Raw genomic sequence first — 15,227 nt, forward strand, 5'->3', positions numbered from 1 at the left:
AGAGAAAATGGGAAGTAGTCTGCAACTCATGGGCACAGGAGACCACTTCCGACGTATAACCCCAGTAGCATAGACAATAAGAGCAACAATGAATAAATGGGACCTCCTGAAACTGAGAAGCTTCTGTAAAGCAAAGGACACTGTCATTAAGACAAAAAGGCAGCCTACTGAATGGGAGAAGACCTTCACCAACCCTGCATCACACAAAGGCCTGATCTCCAGAATATATAAAGAACTCAAGAAACTAGACATTAAAATTCTAAATAACCCAATTAAAAAATGGGGTACTGAACTGAACAGAGAATTCTCAACAGAAAAAGTTTAAATGGTCATGTTCAACTTCCTTAGCTATCAGGGAAATGCAAATCAAAACAACTTTGAGATACCATCTTACACCTGTCAGAATGGCTAAAAAATCAAGAACACCAATGATAACCTATGCTGGAAAGGATGTGGAGTAAGGGGAACACTCATCCATTGCTGGTGGGAATGCAAACTTGTACAACCACTTTGGAAATCAGTGTGGCGGTTTCTCAGGAAACTTGGAGTCAACCTACCTCAGGATCCAGCAATATCACTCTTGGGAATATACCCAAGAGATGCCCAGTCATACTACAAAAGCGTTTGTTCAACTATGTTCACAGCAGCATTGTTCCCAGGTATCCACGGGAATGTCCCCAGCTAGGTCCTTGGGCAGTAGAGGAGAGGGTACCTGAACTGGCCTTGTCCCATAGCCACCCTGATGAATATCTTGAATATCACCATAGAACCTTCATTTGATGATGGATGGAGATAGAGACAGAGACCCACATTGGAGCACTGGACTGAGCTCCCAAGGTCCAGTTGAAGAGCAGAAGGAGGGAGAAGATGAGTAAGAAAGTCAGGACCGCGAGGGATTGGCCCACCCACTGAGACAGTGTGACTGATCTAATGGGAGCTCACCAAGGCCAGCTGGACTGAAACTAAAGGAGCATGTGATCAAACCGGACTCTCTGAATGTGGCTGACAATGGGGGCTGACTGAGAAACCAATGATAATGGCACTGGGATTTGATTCTACTTCATGTACTGGCTTTTTGGGATCCTAGTCCGTTTGGATGCACACCTTCCTAGGCCTGGATGGAGGGGGGAGGGCCTTGGACCTCCCACGGGGCAGGGTATCCTGCCCTCTCTTAGGACAGGAGGGGAGGGGGGAACGGGGGAAATGGAAGGAGGGGAGGAGGTGGAAATTTTGAATGGTATTATGGTATTATTTATAAAGCAAAAAAAAAAAAAAAAAAAAAAAAAAAAAAAAAAAAAAAAAAAAAAGATCAGTGGCCAAGTGTTGTCTGGACCACAGCAAGATCTATCGGGGAAAGGCGAGCTCGGGAGAGGAAGTAATCGACACAAGTTCCGCATGTGGGCGGGTTTATCTAACAGTGGCGGAAGCGAGCCAGCGGCTCTGGGGCTCGGCGAGCAGGATGGCGCCACAACTTGGCCTGCATGAGCTGCTGCACGTCTTCTCCTTCCTGGAGGCCCGCGACCTGCTGTGTGCTGCTCAGGTGAACAAGGTGAGGTCCGGCGGAGTCACACCACCGCCGCGCTCCGCAGGCCCGGGGCCGCCGGAGCATCCCCTCCAGGGATTGGCTTTGCCATGGCTCCCTTGTCCGGTGCTTAACCCTTTGCCTTCTTGACCGCGCCCCTGCCCTGCTTGTCATCTGCCCCGTCCTCCGTGCCTGGCTGTGTGCTTCTTCTTATGGACTCAGTACAAAGGCGACGAAATCACTATTAATGTAAGGTACTTGTTTTTCCCTGCCAGATTCATTACTGAACTGTGACAGAAAAGACGCTAAAATCTCTTCAGTGTCTATCCCAAGTACCCAATGCATACCTTGAAATTATAGCCTCTTCAATTAAGTCAGTGTTCGTAAGGTTAGATGCATCCTTGCTTGAACAGAGCACTTAGATTTTCAGTTTCAAACCTGCTCAGTTTTAAAACCTTTACCCACAGAAAGTTACCAATTCTGTTCCTCCCAATCTGGTCAACTTAGCCAAAATCTTGAAAGTGCCAGTGTGCGACCCTCCAGACATCGTCAAAGGACCCAGAGTTGACATCTGGCAGTGAAGCTGAAGGCCCCAGGTCTCAGTGTGTGGATAGACATCGCCTAGTTTTGTTTTCTCCGTTGTGGTTCTGGGGGATGCACCTAGGGCCTTGAGCTGGCCATGCGCTCCACCAGCTGAGGGAGGGGCCTGTCTGTCACTGTTAGCTTTTAAAGCTGCTTTAGTCTGACAGTATCTCTGGCCACTTCTCTTTGCTACACTGTGATACTTCTGAGGGCCTGCATCTTTTTCCTCTGGATCTGTTGTCAAGACTGTGAGCCTGAGAACTTACCTCACATTGCCACGGTTTGTAAGTCTTGTCTTCTACACTTTGTCCCTGCCACAACCCTAGAGAGAAAATAGAGGCCATGACTGCCTGCCTACTGCATCTGTTTAACATCTTGGCTTATCAATTGTGACAGCTGAAGTTATGTTTTCAGTTAAAATTACTGTGCTTGGGAGATCTATAAAACAAAAATGCCTCTAGCCTGTGAGCCCCACTTGCCCACGGACAGGTAACTCCCTGGAATGCTGGGGGTTGTTCCTGATAACAAGCCACCGTCTTCACTTAAGTAGACAGGTTGGTTGTCCCAACTGCACAGGATGTGCTTGACCACAGGTACATAAGCAGGAAGTACGTCAGGATGTATGTGTGCTCCTATTTAGACAAAGGCACAAGTACGTTGCCTTGTGGGTTTTTGCCTTTTTAAACCTCCATCTAATGTAATATGGTGCCATTCACTGGAAATTCCAGATATGGGCCTGGCCTGTGTCCATCATTCTGACCAGTATTTGATAAAGCTTACTTCGGATTTGGCTCAATAATTGTGGTGGTGAATCTTATTCTCGCTCACAGGGGTTAATGTGATACATAATGAGGAATATATGATCTCTTCCTCTGAAAATGGGTTAATTTAGCACATTACACATGAGGCCACTTTCACCTTTATTTTAAGTTATTTTTTAAAGTCTTGTCTCCCATTTTTATTCCATGACTCATCTACCCTTTAGTCTCAGGTGCCACTGAAAACAACGGGCGCAGGGTGAACCCTAGGGCCACAGCCGGCTAAAGGACCTGGCAGTGTCTGTGAAACACTGGGGTAAATTTGGTTTCCTATATGGAACTGATGTGGCCCAAAGCTACATTTAAAACTAAAACACAGGCCGGGCGGCAGTGGCGCACACCTTTAATCCCAGCACTCGGGAGGCAGAGGCAGAGGCAGGCGGATCTCTGAGTTCGAGGCCAGCCTGGTCTACAAGAGCTAGTTCCAGGACAGGCTCTAGAAACTACAGGGAAACCCTGTCTCGAAAAAACAACAACCAAAAAAAAAACCCTAAAACACAAGCAAAGGTACTCATTTGCCAACACAAGGTCTCTGGTGGGGAAGGAAGACAGGGGGTCCTCACCTCTCCCAGGCAGGTCTCAGCCAGAGAGCACCTCACAGTTCCAAGTCGCTGAGGATAACTTTAAGTAGATGTGGGAAACGACTGAGTTCCTCTCCCATGTGTGTGCTCATCAGGAAGGGACCTCTCTGAGGTGATGACGGGGCCAAGGTGAGTCCCCAGCTGTTTTTGCATAGGAGGCCGAGTTTGAAAGAAAAGTTCCTTCTGCCCTTTGGTATTGCTAACTTTTCCTGGTTCTCATCTACCCATAAGTTAAAGGAGGTCAGAAATATCAATGAGTCTAACAGAAGGATCCTTAAAGATGGTTAGCATTTGTTAGTAGAGAACAGCTCACATTACAGTCTCTGTTTGAGAATGGAGAACCCACCCAGCTAGCTGGCTTTGAATGGGAAGATGCGTAGATCTTTGCTTGGTTTGGTTTTGCAAAATTACAACATCATTACTGAATAAAAAGATGCTTTTTTTTTTCTTTTTTTCTTTTCTTTTTTTTTTTTTTTGAATTGGAGTCTCACAGTTCAGGCTGGCCTTGAACTAGCTGTGCAGCAGAGGATGACCTTAAACTTACCATCCTGCCTCCACCTCCCAAGTGCTAAGATTACAGTCCTGAACAGCACACTCAGGCATCCTAAGCATCTTGCAGATAGCTCTGCAGAAAGAAGTGAGAACAGGGCTTGGTTAGTACCCGCCCTGGAAGACTGTTCCCATCGGACCATCTTGGCAACTCTAAGGCATCCCCGTTGCTGCAGCTCTGAAACCCTTTCCCGTCCTCACAGCAAGCAGGGAGAACTTGCTTACACACAGCTTGACCTTGCTCCTCCCCCAGTCAAAATGCTCAAGTAGCTTCTTCTCAGTATTTTTGCCTGGAGACTGTTGGGAGTTGGTAAATGTCACCTAGCCAGCAATATTTCCCAGTTCTTCTGCAACCAAACCTCATGCTCTAACTGAGGCAGCTTAGGAAACTATCCTTCCATGTTCATGAGTCATTTGCATATCCAGTGTGTTTCCTTACATTGCTTTAGAACAACAGCCACTCTTTGATTAGTCACTGTCTCTCTGAGCCCCTGGGCTCTGACTCATGAACCCCACTGAGTCTTCGTTTTCATCATTTGGTGGTTTTTAATTGTCTGTTGCTTTTAATGCACCAGGTTGAGCTGTGTTGAATGCGGAAACTGGATTGGTTTTGGTTTTTGTCCCCTCCATTGGGTTTGGCAAGCCAGGTGCTTAATAGTTATTGACTGACCAGATACTGTCTCTTCCTGTCCTTATCCTAGGTCTGGAATGAGGTCTCAATGACCCAGGAACTGTGGAGGTGAGTGAAGGAAGAGCCAAGGGTGGTCCTGCAAAGGAGAGATGCTCACTGGACATGGTTTCCAAGTGCTGTGTTCACTTCTGCCTATGTTGAGGACAGAGAAAGGTTTATATCCCTGGTCCTTAGCCATGAGGAATCCTCTATGGTTAATAGTGTAAGACTGTGTATTGGCAGGATTGCCAAACTCAACCAGCTAGATTCATTTCCCACAGTTTCTATCAGCAGAGTCCAAGTACTTAAGACAAACAAATGAATAAATGGATCCATGTCATAGCCAGGATGGCCTTATACTTTGTAGCCTAGGCTAGCCTTGAGTTTGTAATCTTCCTGCCTAACCCTCCTGAGTGCTGGAATTCCAAGCCTGTGCCACTGTGCCCAACTCGGATTACTTGTCATGGTACAACAGCAGAAGAATCTAAGATTGTATAAATCAGAAATATTTAAAACATTACATTTGCTTCTTTGGAACCTGTTATCTTTTATACTAATATAAAACTAACAGGGAGGGGAATGGCACAATGCAGGCCTGGACCTTTTCTGCCTCTGGCTGAACATGGCGCCCACAGCTTGGCAGTCAGGTCGGAGTTAGAGTTTCCACCCTTAATGGAGAACAGCTGCTCAGATGTGACGCTTCCTCAGGACGGGGAGGGAGGCTTTGCTCTTATGTAGGATAACTAACACCTGGAATTCTTGGTCATCTCAAGGCTTTCTTAGCGTCTTCCGTCCTCAGCATCTTAGAACACTTCTTTTTGTTGCTTTTTCTTAGCTTTTATAACTCATATTGATTAGCAAGACAAGCTCAGTCAGTCCTGAGGTGGACTTTCGTTGGAATCCATTCTTCTGTCTACTCTTTGAAAAGCTGACTTTTAAGCAGGTGTAGTTCATTTAGGGAAAGGCAGGACTTGCCAAGTATGTGACTCAGAGAAATTGTCCGAATGGATGAACTGACTGGTGCAGCTGCTGGTGTATCAGAATCCAAGTTAGAATCTTTAAGGAAAGCACTAAAAAGGAACCAAAACTATGGTGCAAGAAGTGACAGAGAAATTGAAACAGTACATTTGACCATACTTAACACAAAATATGATAGTAATGAAATAGAGGGCGGAAGGCGTACAACAAGGAAGCATTAAAACAGCAAAGATATGATATACAGCCCAATGAAAAGGCAGAGCGACAGAACTGACAAAGAAAAATAGTCCGACGTCATGCTGCATGCATGAGATGCACTTAGCTTTCTTTGTTTCTGTTACATGATTTGGGGATCAAATGCAGTGAGTACCAGTGTGCATGCTTGGCAAGCACTCTACAGCTGGGTGTGTCCCCATCTCCGAGACACACTTTGAATCAAAAGACAGATATGTTGACAGTAAGACCTTGGAAGGAGATACACATGCAAACAGTAATGAGGAAGCCGAATGGCTAATGACGTCAGCCAGACGTAAGGATTTATGTTATCTAATGCAGAGTGGAGGTGCGCACCTTCTCCAGCGGGCCGCCGTGAAGGGCAGTTTGTCATATGAAAACTACGGCATGGTTGGCCTGCCACCACTCATTTCCTGTTAGCTCTGCCCCTGTGTGACAGAGGAGAGTTGAGGACTCCTTAGGGACAGTGAGTTATCCAGGGTTTCAAACCCAGACAGAGGTAAGACCAGAATTCAAAACCACGTCTCCTGGCGTCGGAAACCGGACTGCTGTGCCCTGCCTAAGCTTGCATCTGTGTTTCAGGCAGCTGTGTCTGAGACGCTGGGCCTCCTGCAAAGCCTTCCCAGTGGTCGTGGGCACACAGACGTGGAGGCAGTACTACTGCTGCCGCTCTGAGCTGGAGTTCCGTGTGGCATCTGGGCGGCCACAGGACTTCACCTGCAAAGCTATTTCTGGGCACACAGGTATGAACTGGCATATAGTAGCTATGTCCACTCCCACTGCCCACCCTCTTTCCGGCCAAATCTCAAGGATCTTGGCGTCTCAGCTACTGGCTTGGCAAGTGCTACTTGATAAAATGTGGGTCTTGCTGGGCACTGTATCATCTGTGCTGTGTCATGGGAGGAGGGAATGAGCTTTTAGCTCCTTTTCAGAGCAGACAGAAAAACTCAAATAGAATAAGCCAGACCTCTAGTTATAACTGGGTTCTGCTCCCAGGAGGTCTCACCCATCAGCTTGCATGGGTCTGGGCTACTCCCTGTCTCTTTCGTGTACCCTCAGCAAGCACTCATTGTGTTCCTGGCACTGGAGAAGAGGATCAGTTGTGTATCAGATCTGAGTCTGTCTATGCGTGTGTTCTCTTCCAGGAAAGATAGATCAGCTGGCCTACATCTCACCCCATGAGTACCGCTTTGATGAGAGGACAAGGTCCGTGGTTTGCACCGTGTCTTCAGACTGTACCGTGCGTGCCTGGGATCTGCGTGAGGTGAACTGCTCTCTGGGGAGGGAAGGATCCCTACTGGGTTTGATTATCTTAATGCAGAGTAGGAGCCCAGTTTTGCAGAAGAGAAATCTGAGCTCTGCCATCAGCTGTCACCAGTAGGGACATACTGATAATAAGCATTGTGCGGGGGCTTTTGAAACTTGAGAGTAACCTAGCTCATGTGACACATGCTTGGCTTCCTCTTGGAACCAGACTTTGCCAGTGGTGGCAGGGGCTGTTGTGCCCTGTGCCTGGGATGACAGCTGTTTTGTCGTTCCTCACATTCCCTTCAAGCCACTCAGTCAGGGGCCTCAGTGCTGGAGCTCAGGCTGCACCCCCAGACGGTCTACAAGCTTTTTGTCATCCCATATGTGTGCACACCAAACTGGACAGCCTGCCTAGAGTTTTAAACTTTGCTAGTGCTTATGCAGATGTAAAAAGTGAAGACTTTTAGAGTTTTGGTTTGGTTTTTTGAGACAGGATCTCACTCTGTAGCCCAGGCTAGCCTAGAACTTACAGGCTGCTCCTTCTGCTCATGCGTGTGCACACACAGACACAGACACACACACACACACACACACACACACACTAATGACCAAGTGAGTAATTTTAAAAGAATTTGAGGGTTGGGCTTTCCTTAGTTTGGGTTTTCCAAAAGAAAACAGAGTACGTTTGCTGCACAGGCCAGCAGTGCTTTCTTTAAACAACCGGATGGTAAACACTTGGCTTTCTTAGGCCAGAATCTCTTTCATGACTCCTTAACTCTGCAGCTGTGGCAGGAAAGGAGCCACGGACGATGCGTAAACACGTGAGAGTAGCATACTCCAGTAATACGTGGTTTCCTTAGATACTCTGTTCTTAAACCAGATACAGAAATGCGCAGTGGTCTGTGTGGCTGCAGGCAGGTCATGGTGTACCAGACCTTAAATTAGCATTCCATTGTTTGCAGTATGGGACACCTCAGACGGCCAGCAGCCCTTCCCGCCATTTGGCCTGGCTTCCCAACCTTCGTAACATTCACGAGCAGCTATAATTTGTTCCTTAAAGATTCAGTTGTTACTGCTGGTGCTGTGTTGCACTGAAACTTGCTTTCAGGTAGCACAGTATTTGCAAGTTCTCTCTGGAGGCTCTCTGAGAGTGTGACCCACAGCCAGCTTCTTTGTGTGTTTTTCTGCCTTAAAAGCTCCTGAGACAAAAGTGGCAGGCTGGAACTTTGGCTTAGTGGGACAGCGTTTTCCTGGTCATATATGTGGCTTGGGGTTCAATTCCTAGTCTTAGAGTAGAAGTTAAAGCCACTTTACTTTAAATAAACAACAGAAACCTAGTTATTTAAATTGCAAACAGTTTCTGTCCTTTTCTTAAGTCCTTCAAGTTAACAGTGTTAACGATTTGGCCTTTCTCCTGCCTTTTTCTTTGGCTTTTGATACCAGGCTGGATTTTGCCCTGTAGCTCACAGGCCTGAGATACCATGCCTTTTTTTTTTTTTTTTTTTTTTTTTTAAATGCTTGTTTTTATAATGTGCATCCTTCCACATCCAGATACAGGATTTCTTAAGCAGTTTTTGAAGGTTTGCTCTGTGAGGTCATGGAGGTCAGAAGAGGGTGCCAGATCCTTGAGAGCAGCCCAGGACCTCAGTTCATCAAATGGTATCAGCTCAGTTAACCTAATCTAGGAAAACCCTCACGCACCACAGAGGTTTGTTTCTTAGGTGATCCTAGGGCCATTCCCAGGTCCATGACGGCCTTTTCACCCGTGCTCCGTGTGTGCTGTGGAGCCTGGTGTAGTCGGCTCGGGTAAACCTGTGCTGACTGATGAAATATGTGTCTGTGAAATCGACGGGGGCCCCTGTATCAGTCAGTTATGTTAACTTTGTTGTCGCCAGGGCACAGAGATCTGGTCCAGCCCTGTGCAGCCTGCTCCTCTGGTGAGTTTGGTGGCCTATCCTCGGCTGCAGCTGGTTGTCACGGTGGACACACAGGGTTTGATCACCGGGTGGAAAGCAGAAACGGGGTCTGAGTGGGCCTCGTTCCGCCTACCAACCTCCTGTTCTTCCATGGAGGCCTGTGGTCACCCAGAGGGCCCCTTCCTGATGGTGAGTGACCCTGCTCTCAGGAGCCCCTCAGGGCCTAACCACCTCTTGGTTAAAGCCATGATGGTGGGAGGAGTCTGGATCCCGCTTCATAGCAGACCCTGCCTTTCTGGCTCCTCCTTGCCCACCACGTGGAATGCAGGCTCCTCTGCCCTTCAGACTTCTGCACGGCCTCAGCCTGTCTCTGTAGCCTCTCCTGTGGTGGTGGAGACCTGCTGTGTGGAGTTCTTATGGTTTTGTGGCCACATGGCCTTGCTTTCTTGTGTGCCAAAGTCTTTCTTCTACCTGCAGCTTTTCTTCACACCTCCATTCTTACCAGATTTTTATGAGGAACTTGGCTCCTGACTGTCAGGGATGGGGCTGACTTTCACCACGTACTTTAGTGCCTACACTGAGCTTCCTGATGCTCCTGTTTTCTAGCTTAACAGTGTCTGTCCTTCCTGAAGCCTCTACAGCTGGCTTCAGGGGCTCTCACCTTGGGGTTGTCATAGGTTAAATTCAGGCTCCTTGACTTGGGTTTCTACTCTGCTCTCAGGACCCCAGGGCAGCACCATTTTAAATAGGTTCTCTCCAACCACAGCCCCTGGGCAATACCCTCTGCATCATATAGTGATGTGGTAAGTCTTCTCCAGTATTGATTATCCACTGGGGAAATCACGCTGTCACCCAGACCTGCAGCTGGGTGTGAGGGTTGTGGACTTGTCCTGAGAATAAGATAGGTAGCCCTGTCACCAGATGAGGCCTGGCTTACTTTCAATGAGGTTTCAGCTTACACGCACATAGGCATGTGGGCATGAGCAAACGTGTGCGCATACACACACACACACACACACACACACACACACACAGAGCCATGGTTGGAGCTGGTTCTTTTTGGTGCCAGCTGTTCATCTTCCTACACCCTCTCAGCTGGTGCCACCACCTTTTTGAGTTTGCTGTCTTCCTATTCTGACTCTCTTCCTTCAGGTCACATGCAGTTAGCCCAGTCAGGACAGGCCCCTTACCCAGAAGTCTTAAAATGTTTATTTTTCTACATGTTAGGTGGGGGTATGCTTGGAACTAGTTTCCAGAGTTTGATAGTTATTTTCATTTTGTGAAACATTTTAAGTATGCTTACCCTTTGACCTAGTAATTCTAATTTTAGGCATCCCCTGAATGTATGCCTGCATGTGTATAGGGTCTAGCTGGGAGCACCCGGTGCAACAGTAATTGTGGTAACATTTGCACTCCTGGCAGCTCTTCCCAACTTAGTAAACATTTTTGTTTGACTTTTTAAAGTGCCACCAGAGTGAGAGGAATAATTTTCTGTGTAAAACACAGGCAAGCTGCCACTGTCACTGACAGGAAGGGTCACATGCCAAGCTCCTGCAGGAGACTCACATTGCTATGGGCTGTGCCCACCCTTCAGTGGGGGGAGGCACAGCTCCTGCAGAAGATGGTGGTACTCCCCACTGTTACTTGCTTTCTGTTCCAGGTAGCCTGTGCTGAAGGGAGCCTCTACACTCTGACAGTACCTCAGTTGCAAGTGCTCTCCAAAGTGGCTACATTTCCTCACTCCTCCGTGAGCCTCACGTGCTCACCTGACCAACAGTGGGTGTTTGTGTTGGCACAAGGATTAGACGTAGGCCCGAAGGTCAGTGCCTGGTGAACCCTGTTCCTGGTAAACCTAATGCAGCTGGAGGTTGTTCTGGAATAGTATTTTAAGATGTGTTACATTTGCTTATGCTGTGGAACATTCGTTTAATGATGCAAAAATGTGTTGTTGCATTCTTTTATGTTGTATCTGTTTAACTCTGTGAAGCTGTGTTTCTTTGCCTGTCTAAAACACCTGATTGGTTTAATAAAGAGCCAAATGGCCAATAGCAAGGCAGGAGAAAGGATAGGAGTAACTAGCAGGCAGAGAGAATAAGTAGGAGGAGAAATCTGGGAAGAGAGGAGATTCAGGAGCAAGAAAAAAAGGGGTCAGACACCCAGCCACACAGTCACACAACCACACACCTACACAGCAACACAGCCACCCAGCCACATAGCCACCAGCTACACAATCACACAGCCACACAGTCACACAGCTACACACCCACCCAGCTAGACATGGAATAAGAAGGAAAGAAACAATATATAGAAATAGAGAAAGGTAAAAGCCCAAGAAGCAAAAGATGGATGAAATAATTTAAGAAAAGCTGGCAAGAAGCAAGCTAAGCTAAGGCCAGGCATTCATAAGTAAGAATAAGCCTCCATGTGATTTATTTGGGGAGCTTGGTGGCGGGCCCCCCAAAAAGTAAAAGAGTAAACAACAACATCAGAAGGTTACTAGAGAGCCTGGACCCCAAGACTGTAAGACTAGGTTCTCAGGCCATCACTACAGGGCCAGGCCCTGTAGCCAGACAGGAGTGTGCCTCTCTCTTACTGGAAAGGCCAGCTCTTGCTGGGAAGGGCAAAGTTGGTTCTGAACAATCTGGGCTTGAGCATCTCCACCAGGATGCTCCTAAAGAGCTGTATGGTATGCTGAGGATGGTATAAAGACAACGGTGAGCAGGGAGGCCCAATCCAGAGGACAGCATATGATATGTGTGTGTGGGGGGGGGGTTGCTCTGGTGTGAAGACAACGGTGCACAGTGAGGCCCAATCCAGACGACAGCATAGCATGTGTGTGTGGGGTGTGGTTTTGCTCTGCCTCCAGCACTGTGGTCAGGAGGAATGTCCTGCAAGTCACAAGGTCCTGACTATGACCTGGTTCATAGGCAGAGACGTCCAGTCATTTGCCAGAGGTACAGCCTTTATTGAATGCCAGGACCTAAACTGAAATTTCTGTTAGGCCACAGAAATAAGAGCTAGTGGTAGCCGGGGAAGCAGGTCATTAAAGAATAGCATTTGGGTGCAGAGGACATGGGATGCATAGAAAGGGGACCTAAAAATGACTTTGACCACCCTGTCAGGCCTCGTATATAGGGTGTGGGTATGTGGGCAGCCAGCTGCTGAACACAGTCCTGCTAGAGGCTGGAGCTAGCTTGGGGCTGGAGGGCTTTGGGATCTCTCGGGCCCCTCGCCCTCTGTGACCGTACAGGGTTGTTTCCCCAGGTGTTCTACACTGAGTCCTTGCTCCACCCGTCGGAAGACTGGCTTCCTGTCTCCACCACCCTCCCTGTCAGGCTGAGTTCCAGGGCCTGCTGGGCTCCGGATGAGGCAGCCAGGCTGATCGTGATGCACAGAGATGACAGTGGCATGCATTTGGTCATCACTACCTTCAGTTTAAAGGCCAGCAAGTCCAGAGACAGAGTGAGCATTCTGGGTAAGGCCCCTGTGCTGGCCACAGCCTGCAGTTCAGTGCTTCAGAACAGGCTTCTCACAGTCCCTCTGGGGCATCTTCTCTCCCCTCTCAGGAAGGTGGAAGCAGAGTATCCCAGAAGCTTTACTGTGGGATTTTGTGTCCTGAGTGGTGGGGTGCTTACCACATGTTTGTCCCTGTGTGGTCCAGGGCTTTAGGTGTAAATTCCATGTCCATGGCCCCCTCCTGTGTGGGTGGCAGCTCCCCAGCATTTTGCTGCTGCTTGACTGGGATTGGCTCCGGAGCAGGAGCAGAGCTTTCCTAACTGCAGAGCCAGGTTCTTCTCGCAGCACGGCACCATCGGGCGAGGTGCATACCCATGCCTGAGGAGCCAGCTGTGTGTCTTTATTTTTCCCCAGCACAACAGCTGGCCAGCTTCCTCCTGCCGGACACCATGATGCCGCACCTCATGCAGAGCCACGGCTCCCAAGTGATCCTGCTGGCCTCCCGGTCAGAGCTGGTGCTGTTCACCATAAACGGCGTGCATCTGGTGGTCTTCCAGGACCACCAGAGGCCCATCACGTCCATGTGGGTGGTGAGTGTACCATCTCCTGCCCGAGGCATGCTTTCCGGTCTTGGGCATCCACAGCCATGCCTCATTTGACTTCATCCCAAGGATCCGCACCGTGTCGTCACCTCGTCCTTGGACCTGTCTTTGCGTGTCTATGTGTGGAATAAGAAGAACACATATCCTGTCCTCAAGAGCTGTTATCATTTGCTTGGGGGATCTCACAGATGGGCCAGGTAATTGGCTGTCCTCCTGCCCTGTGTCTGTAAAGTGTAAAGCAATTGGTTTTCTTTCTTTTGGAACGAGTCTTGTCATGTTGCCCAGGCTAGCCTTGAACTTCCAGAATCCAGTGACCCTCCCACCTCACTCTCCTAAATAGCTGAGACCAGATGTGCATATTACATCTGCTCAAAGGAAGGATCCTAAAGGAAAGGTTGACGAGAGTGTAAGGCCAGCCTCAGATGAGCCACTGTGGACATCCTGCTTCTGTTTCTGCTGGCAAGCAGGAAGCCACGAGACAGACTTCCAGCTCTGTATGTTGTCTCCTGTGCCGCACAAAACCAGCCCGTGTTGGCATCGCCCACACTTTGCAAATTTAGATGCTCTGTGCATGGTCCACAAAGAACATGTGGCCAGGGAGCTCTTATGGGCACACCGCCTTTGACCACCTATGGGTTCCTGGTAGAGATGCGCTTAGTATAACAATAGCATGTCTGGGCCATTTCCCCTGATGTTGCTCACCACACGAGAATCACTGTGATGCATGGCACTGCCAGGTGGGACCTGACACGGCCTTCCCACTGAAGAATGGGGTAGCCTAGAAAACACGGGAGCCAGATAGAGTTGCGAAGATGAGGCTGGGCTCCATCCCCACATAAAAGCTTTTCTGCTTAACCATTTGCCTTTACCCCAAGGCTAACTCCTGGCATGTCCTTCGTTGTAGTGGATTCACCAGTGTGAAGAGTGACAGCATGAGCATTGCTGGGGTTGAAGCCAGAAGCAACGGCACAAGTATCCTGAGGTCATACTGCTACAAGGTCCGGCGTAGCTAGACCCCACCAGTTGAAGATGCTCTTCCTTTGTGTGCAAACTCCTTACCAAAGATGCTGTCCACTTTGGGGAACGAACTGGTAAGGTGACTACTGTATGATCGCAATGAGCCCGTGAAGTATTTTCTCCTGTCTTGTGTTTCATTGTCTTGCGCAGAGGAACAAAGGAGAGTAAGTAGCCATCTTCAGCCAGGCTTCCAGGTGCCTGAGGGGTCTGGTCCCAGATGGCGTGGACTGTGGCAGTGCTCGAGAACCTGCTTGCTTATGGGGTCAGGACTGCTGCAGGGTTGTTCTTGTTCTCCGGGATATAATTAAAAGAGTTTTACCTGCCTGTGCTGTGTTTTGTACTGTAGACACACATTCATGCATAGACTTTGCTGTCACTGAGATGCTGTAAGACCGTCTCAGAAATTCAAGGGTACCAAAAAAAAAAAAAGTGAAGATGATAGCTTTGGGGTTGATCGGCCCAGGATCCCTGGCTGGGTTAATTAGCTGACAGTCACCCCCCAAAACCAAAACTGGAGCATGGTGGAAGTCAGGAGAGCATCTCACTGTCAAAGAGAAGACTGGAGAGCTTGGATGGAGCCAGGTAGGATGGTGAGGAGACAGGCAGGCCTGCTCAGTCCTGACTCTGTCCTTAGCATGTCCCTCACATCTGTCCTCTGCTGCTCCTGAGCAGGTGCCAGCCGCCTCCATGGAGAGCACTTCCCCGCTGCTCCTGAGGGCGATTCAGAGGATCGTGTGTGTGCACAGATGTGTGCTTTTGTGATATGCGGTCACATAATCCACGCATAGATGTCTTCAGTTTCAGGAGGTTCCTCCCACTAAGACTCATGTAATGGGAATGTTTCTATCTTGAGGAATTTTTCCTTACGTTTGAAGAATAAAGACAGGAATGTCAGACTGCTTTGCCCCGTATCTGAAATCACCCTGCTTATTACACTAAACCTCCAGCAACAATGTCTAGATCCCAGAGATGACCAGGACGGATGAAGAGGTGTTGGAGAGGGGGAAAGATGGAGGAGCAAAGAGGTTCTTTTGTTGTTGTAGTTGTTGTTTTG

At 48.5% G+C, this 15,227-nt stretch overlaps 1 protein-coding gene across 2 annotated transcripts; it reads left to right on the forward strand.

The window, feature by feature from the left end:
• Positions 1-1,418: 1,418 nt before the first annotated feature.
• Positions 1,419-15,227, forward strand: LOC119817824 (F-box/WD repeat-containing protein 12-like). 2 transcript variants are annotated; one of them, XM_038335246.1, is made up of 10 exons: positions 1,419-1,549; positions 4,754-4,791; positions 6,517-6,677; positions 7,080-7,198; positions 9,078-9,287; positions 10,759-10,917; positions 12,363-12,573; positions 12,969-13,144; positions 13,226-13,353; positions 14,061-15,227. In XM_038335246.1, exons 1-10 carry the CDS (start codon positions 1,460-1,462, stop codon positions 14,167-14,169), a joined length of 1,401 nt encoding a protein of 466 aa, XP_038191174.1. In that variant the 5' UTR covers positions 1,419-1,459; the 3' UTR covers positions 14,170-15,227. The 2 variants fall into 2 exon arrangements, with proteins under 2 accessions (XP_038191174.1, XP_038191176.1); XM_038335248.1 differs by having other exon boundaries at positions 12,969-13,137.

This window comes from Arvicola amphibius, chromosome 6, assembly GCF_903992535.2.
Source record: "Arvicola amphibius chromosome 6, mArvAmp1.2, whole genome shotgun sequence".
NCBI lineage: Eukaryota > Metazoa > Chordata > Mammalia > Rodentia > Cricetidae > Arvicola > Arvicola amphibius.

Excerpts from the sequence above, each read along its gene's own strand:
- LOC119817824 (XM_038335246.1), top strand. The coding sequence starts at position 1,460 with ATGGCGCCACAACTTGGCCTGCATGAGCTGCTGCACGTCTTCTCCTTC. Across the intron at positions 10,918-12,362 it reads GATTAGACGTAGGCCCGAAG|GTGTTCTACACTGAGTCCTT; the intron begins GTCAGTGCCTGG and ends TTGTTTCCCCAG. Across the intron at positions 13,145-13,225 it reads CCATCACGTCCATGTGGGTG|GATCCGCACCGTGTCGTCAC; the intron begins GTGAGTGTACCA and ends CTTCATCCCAAG.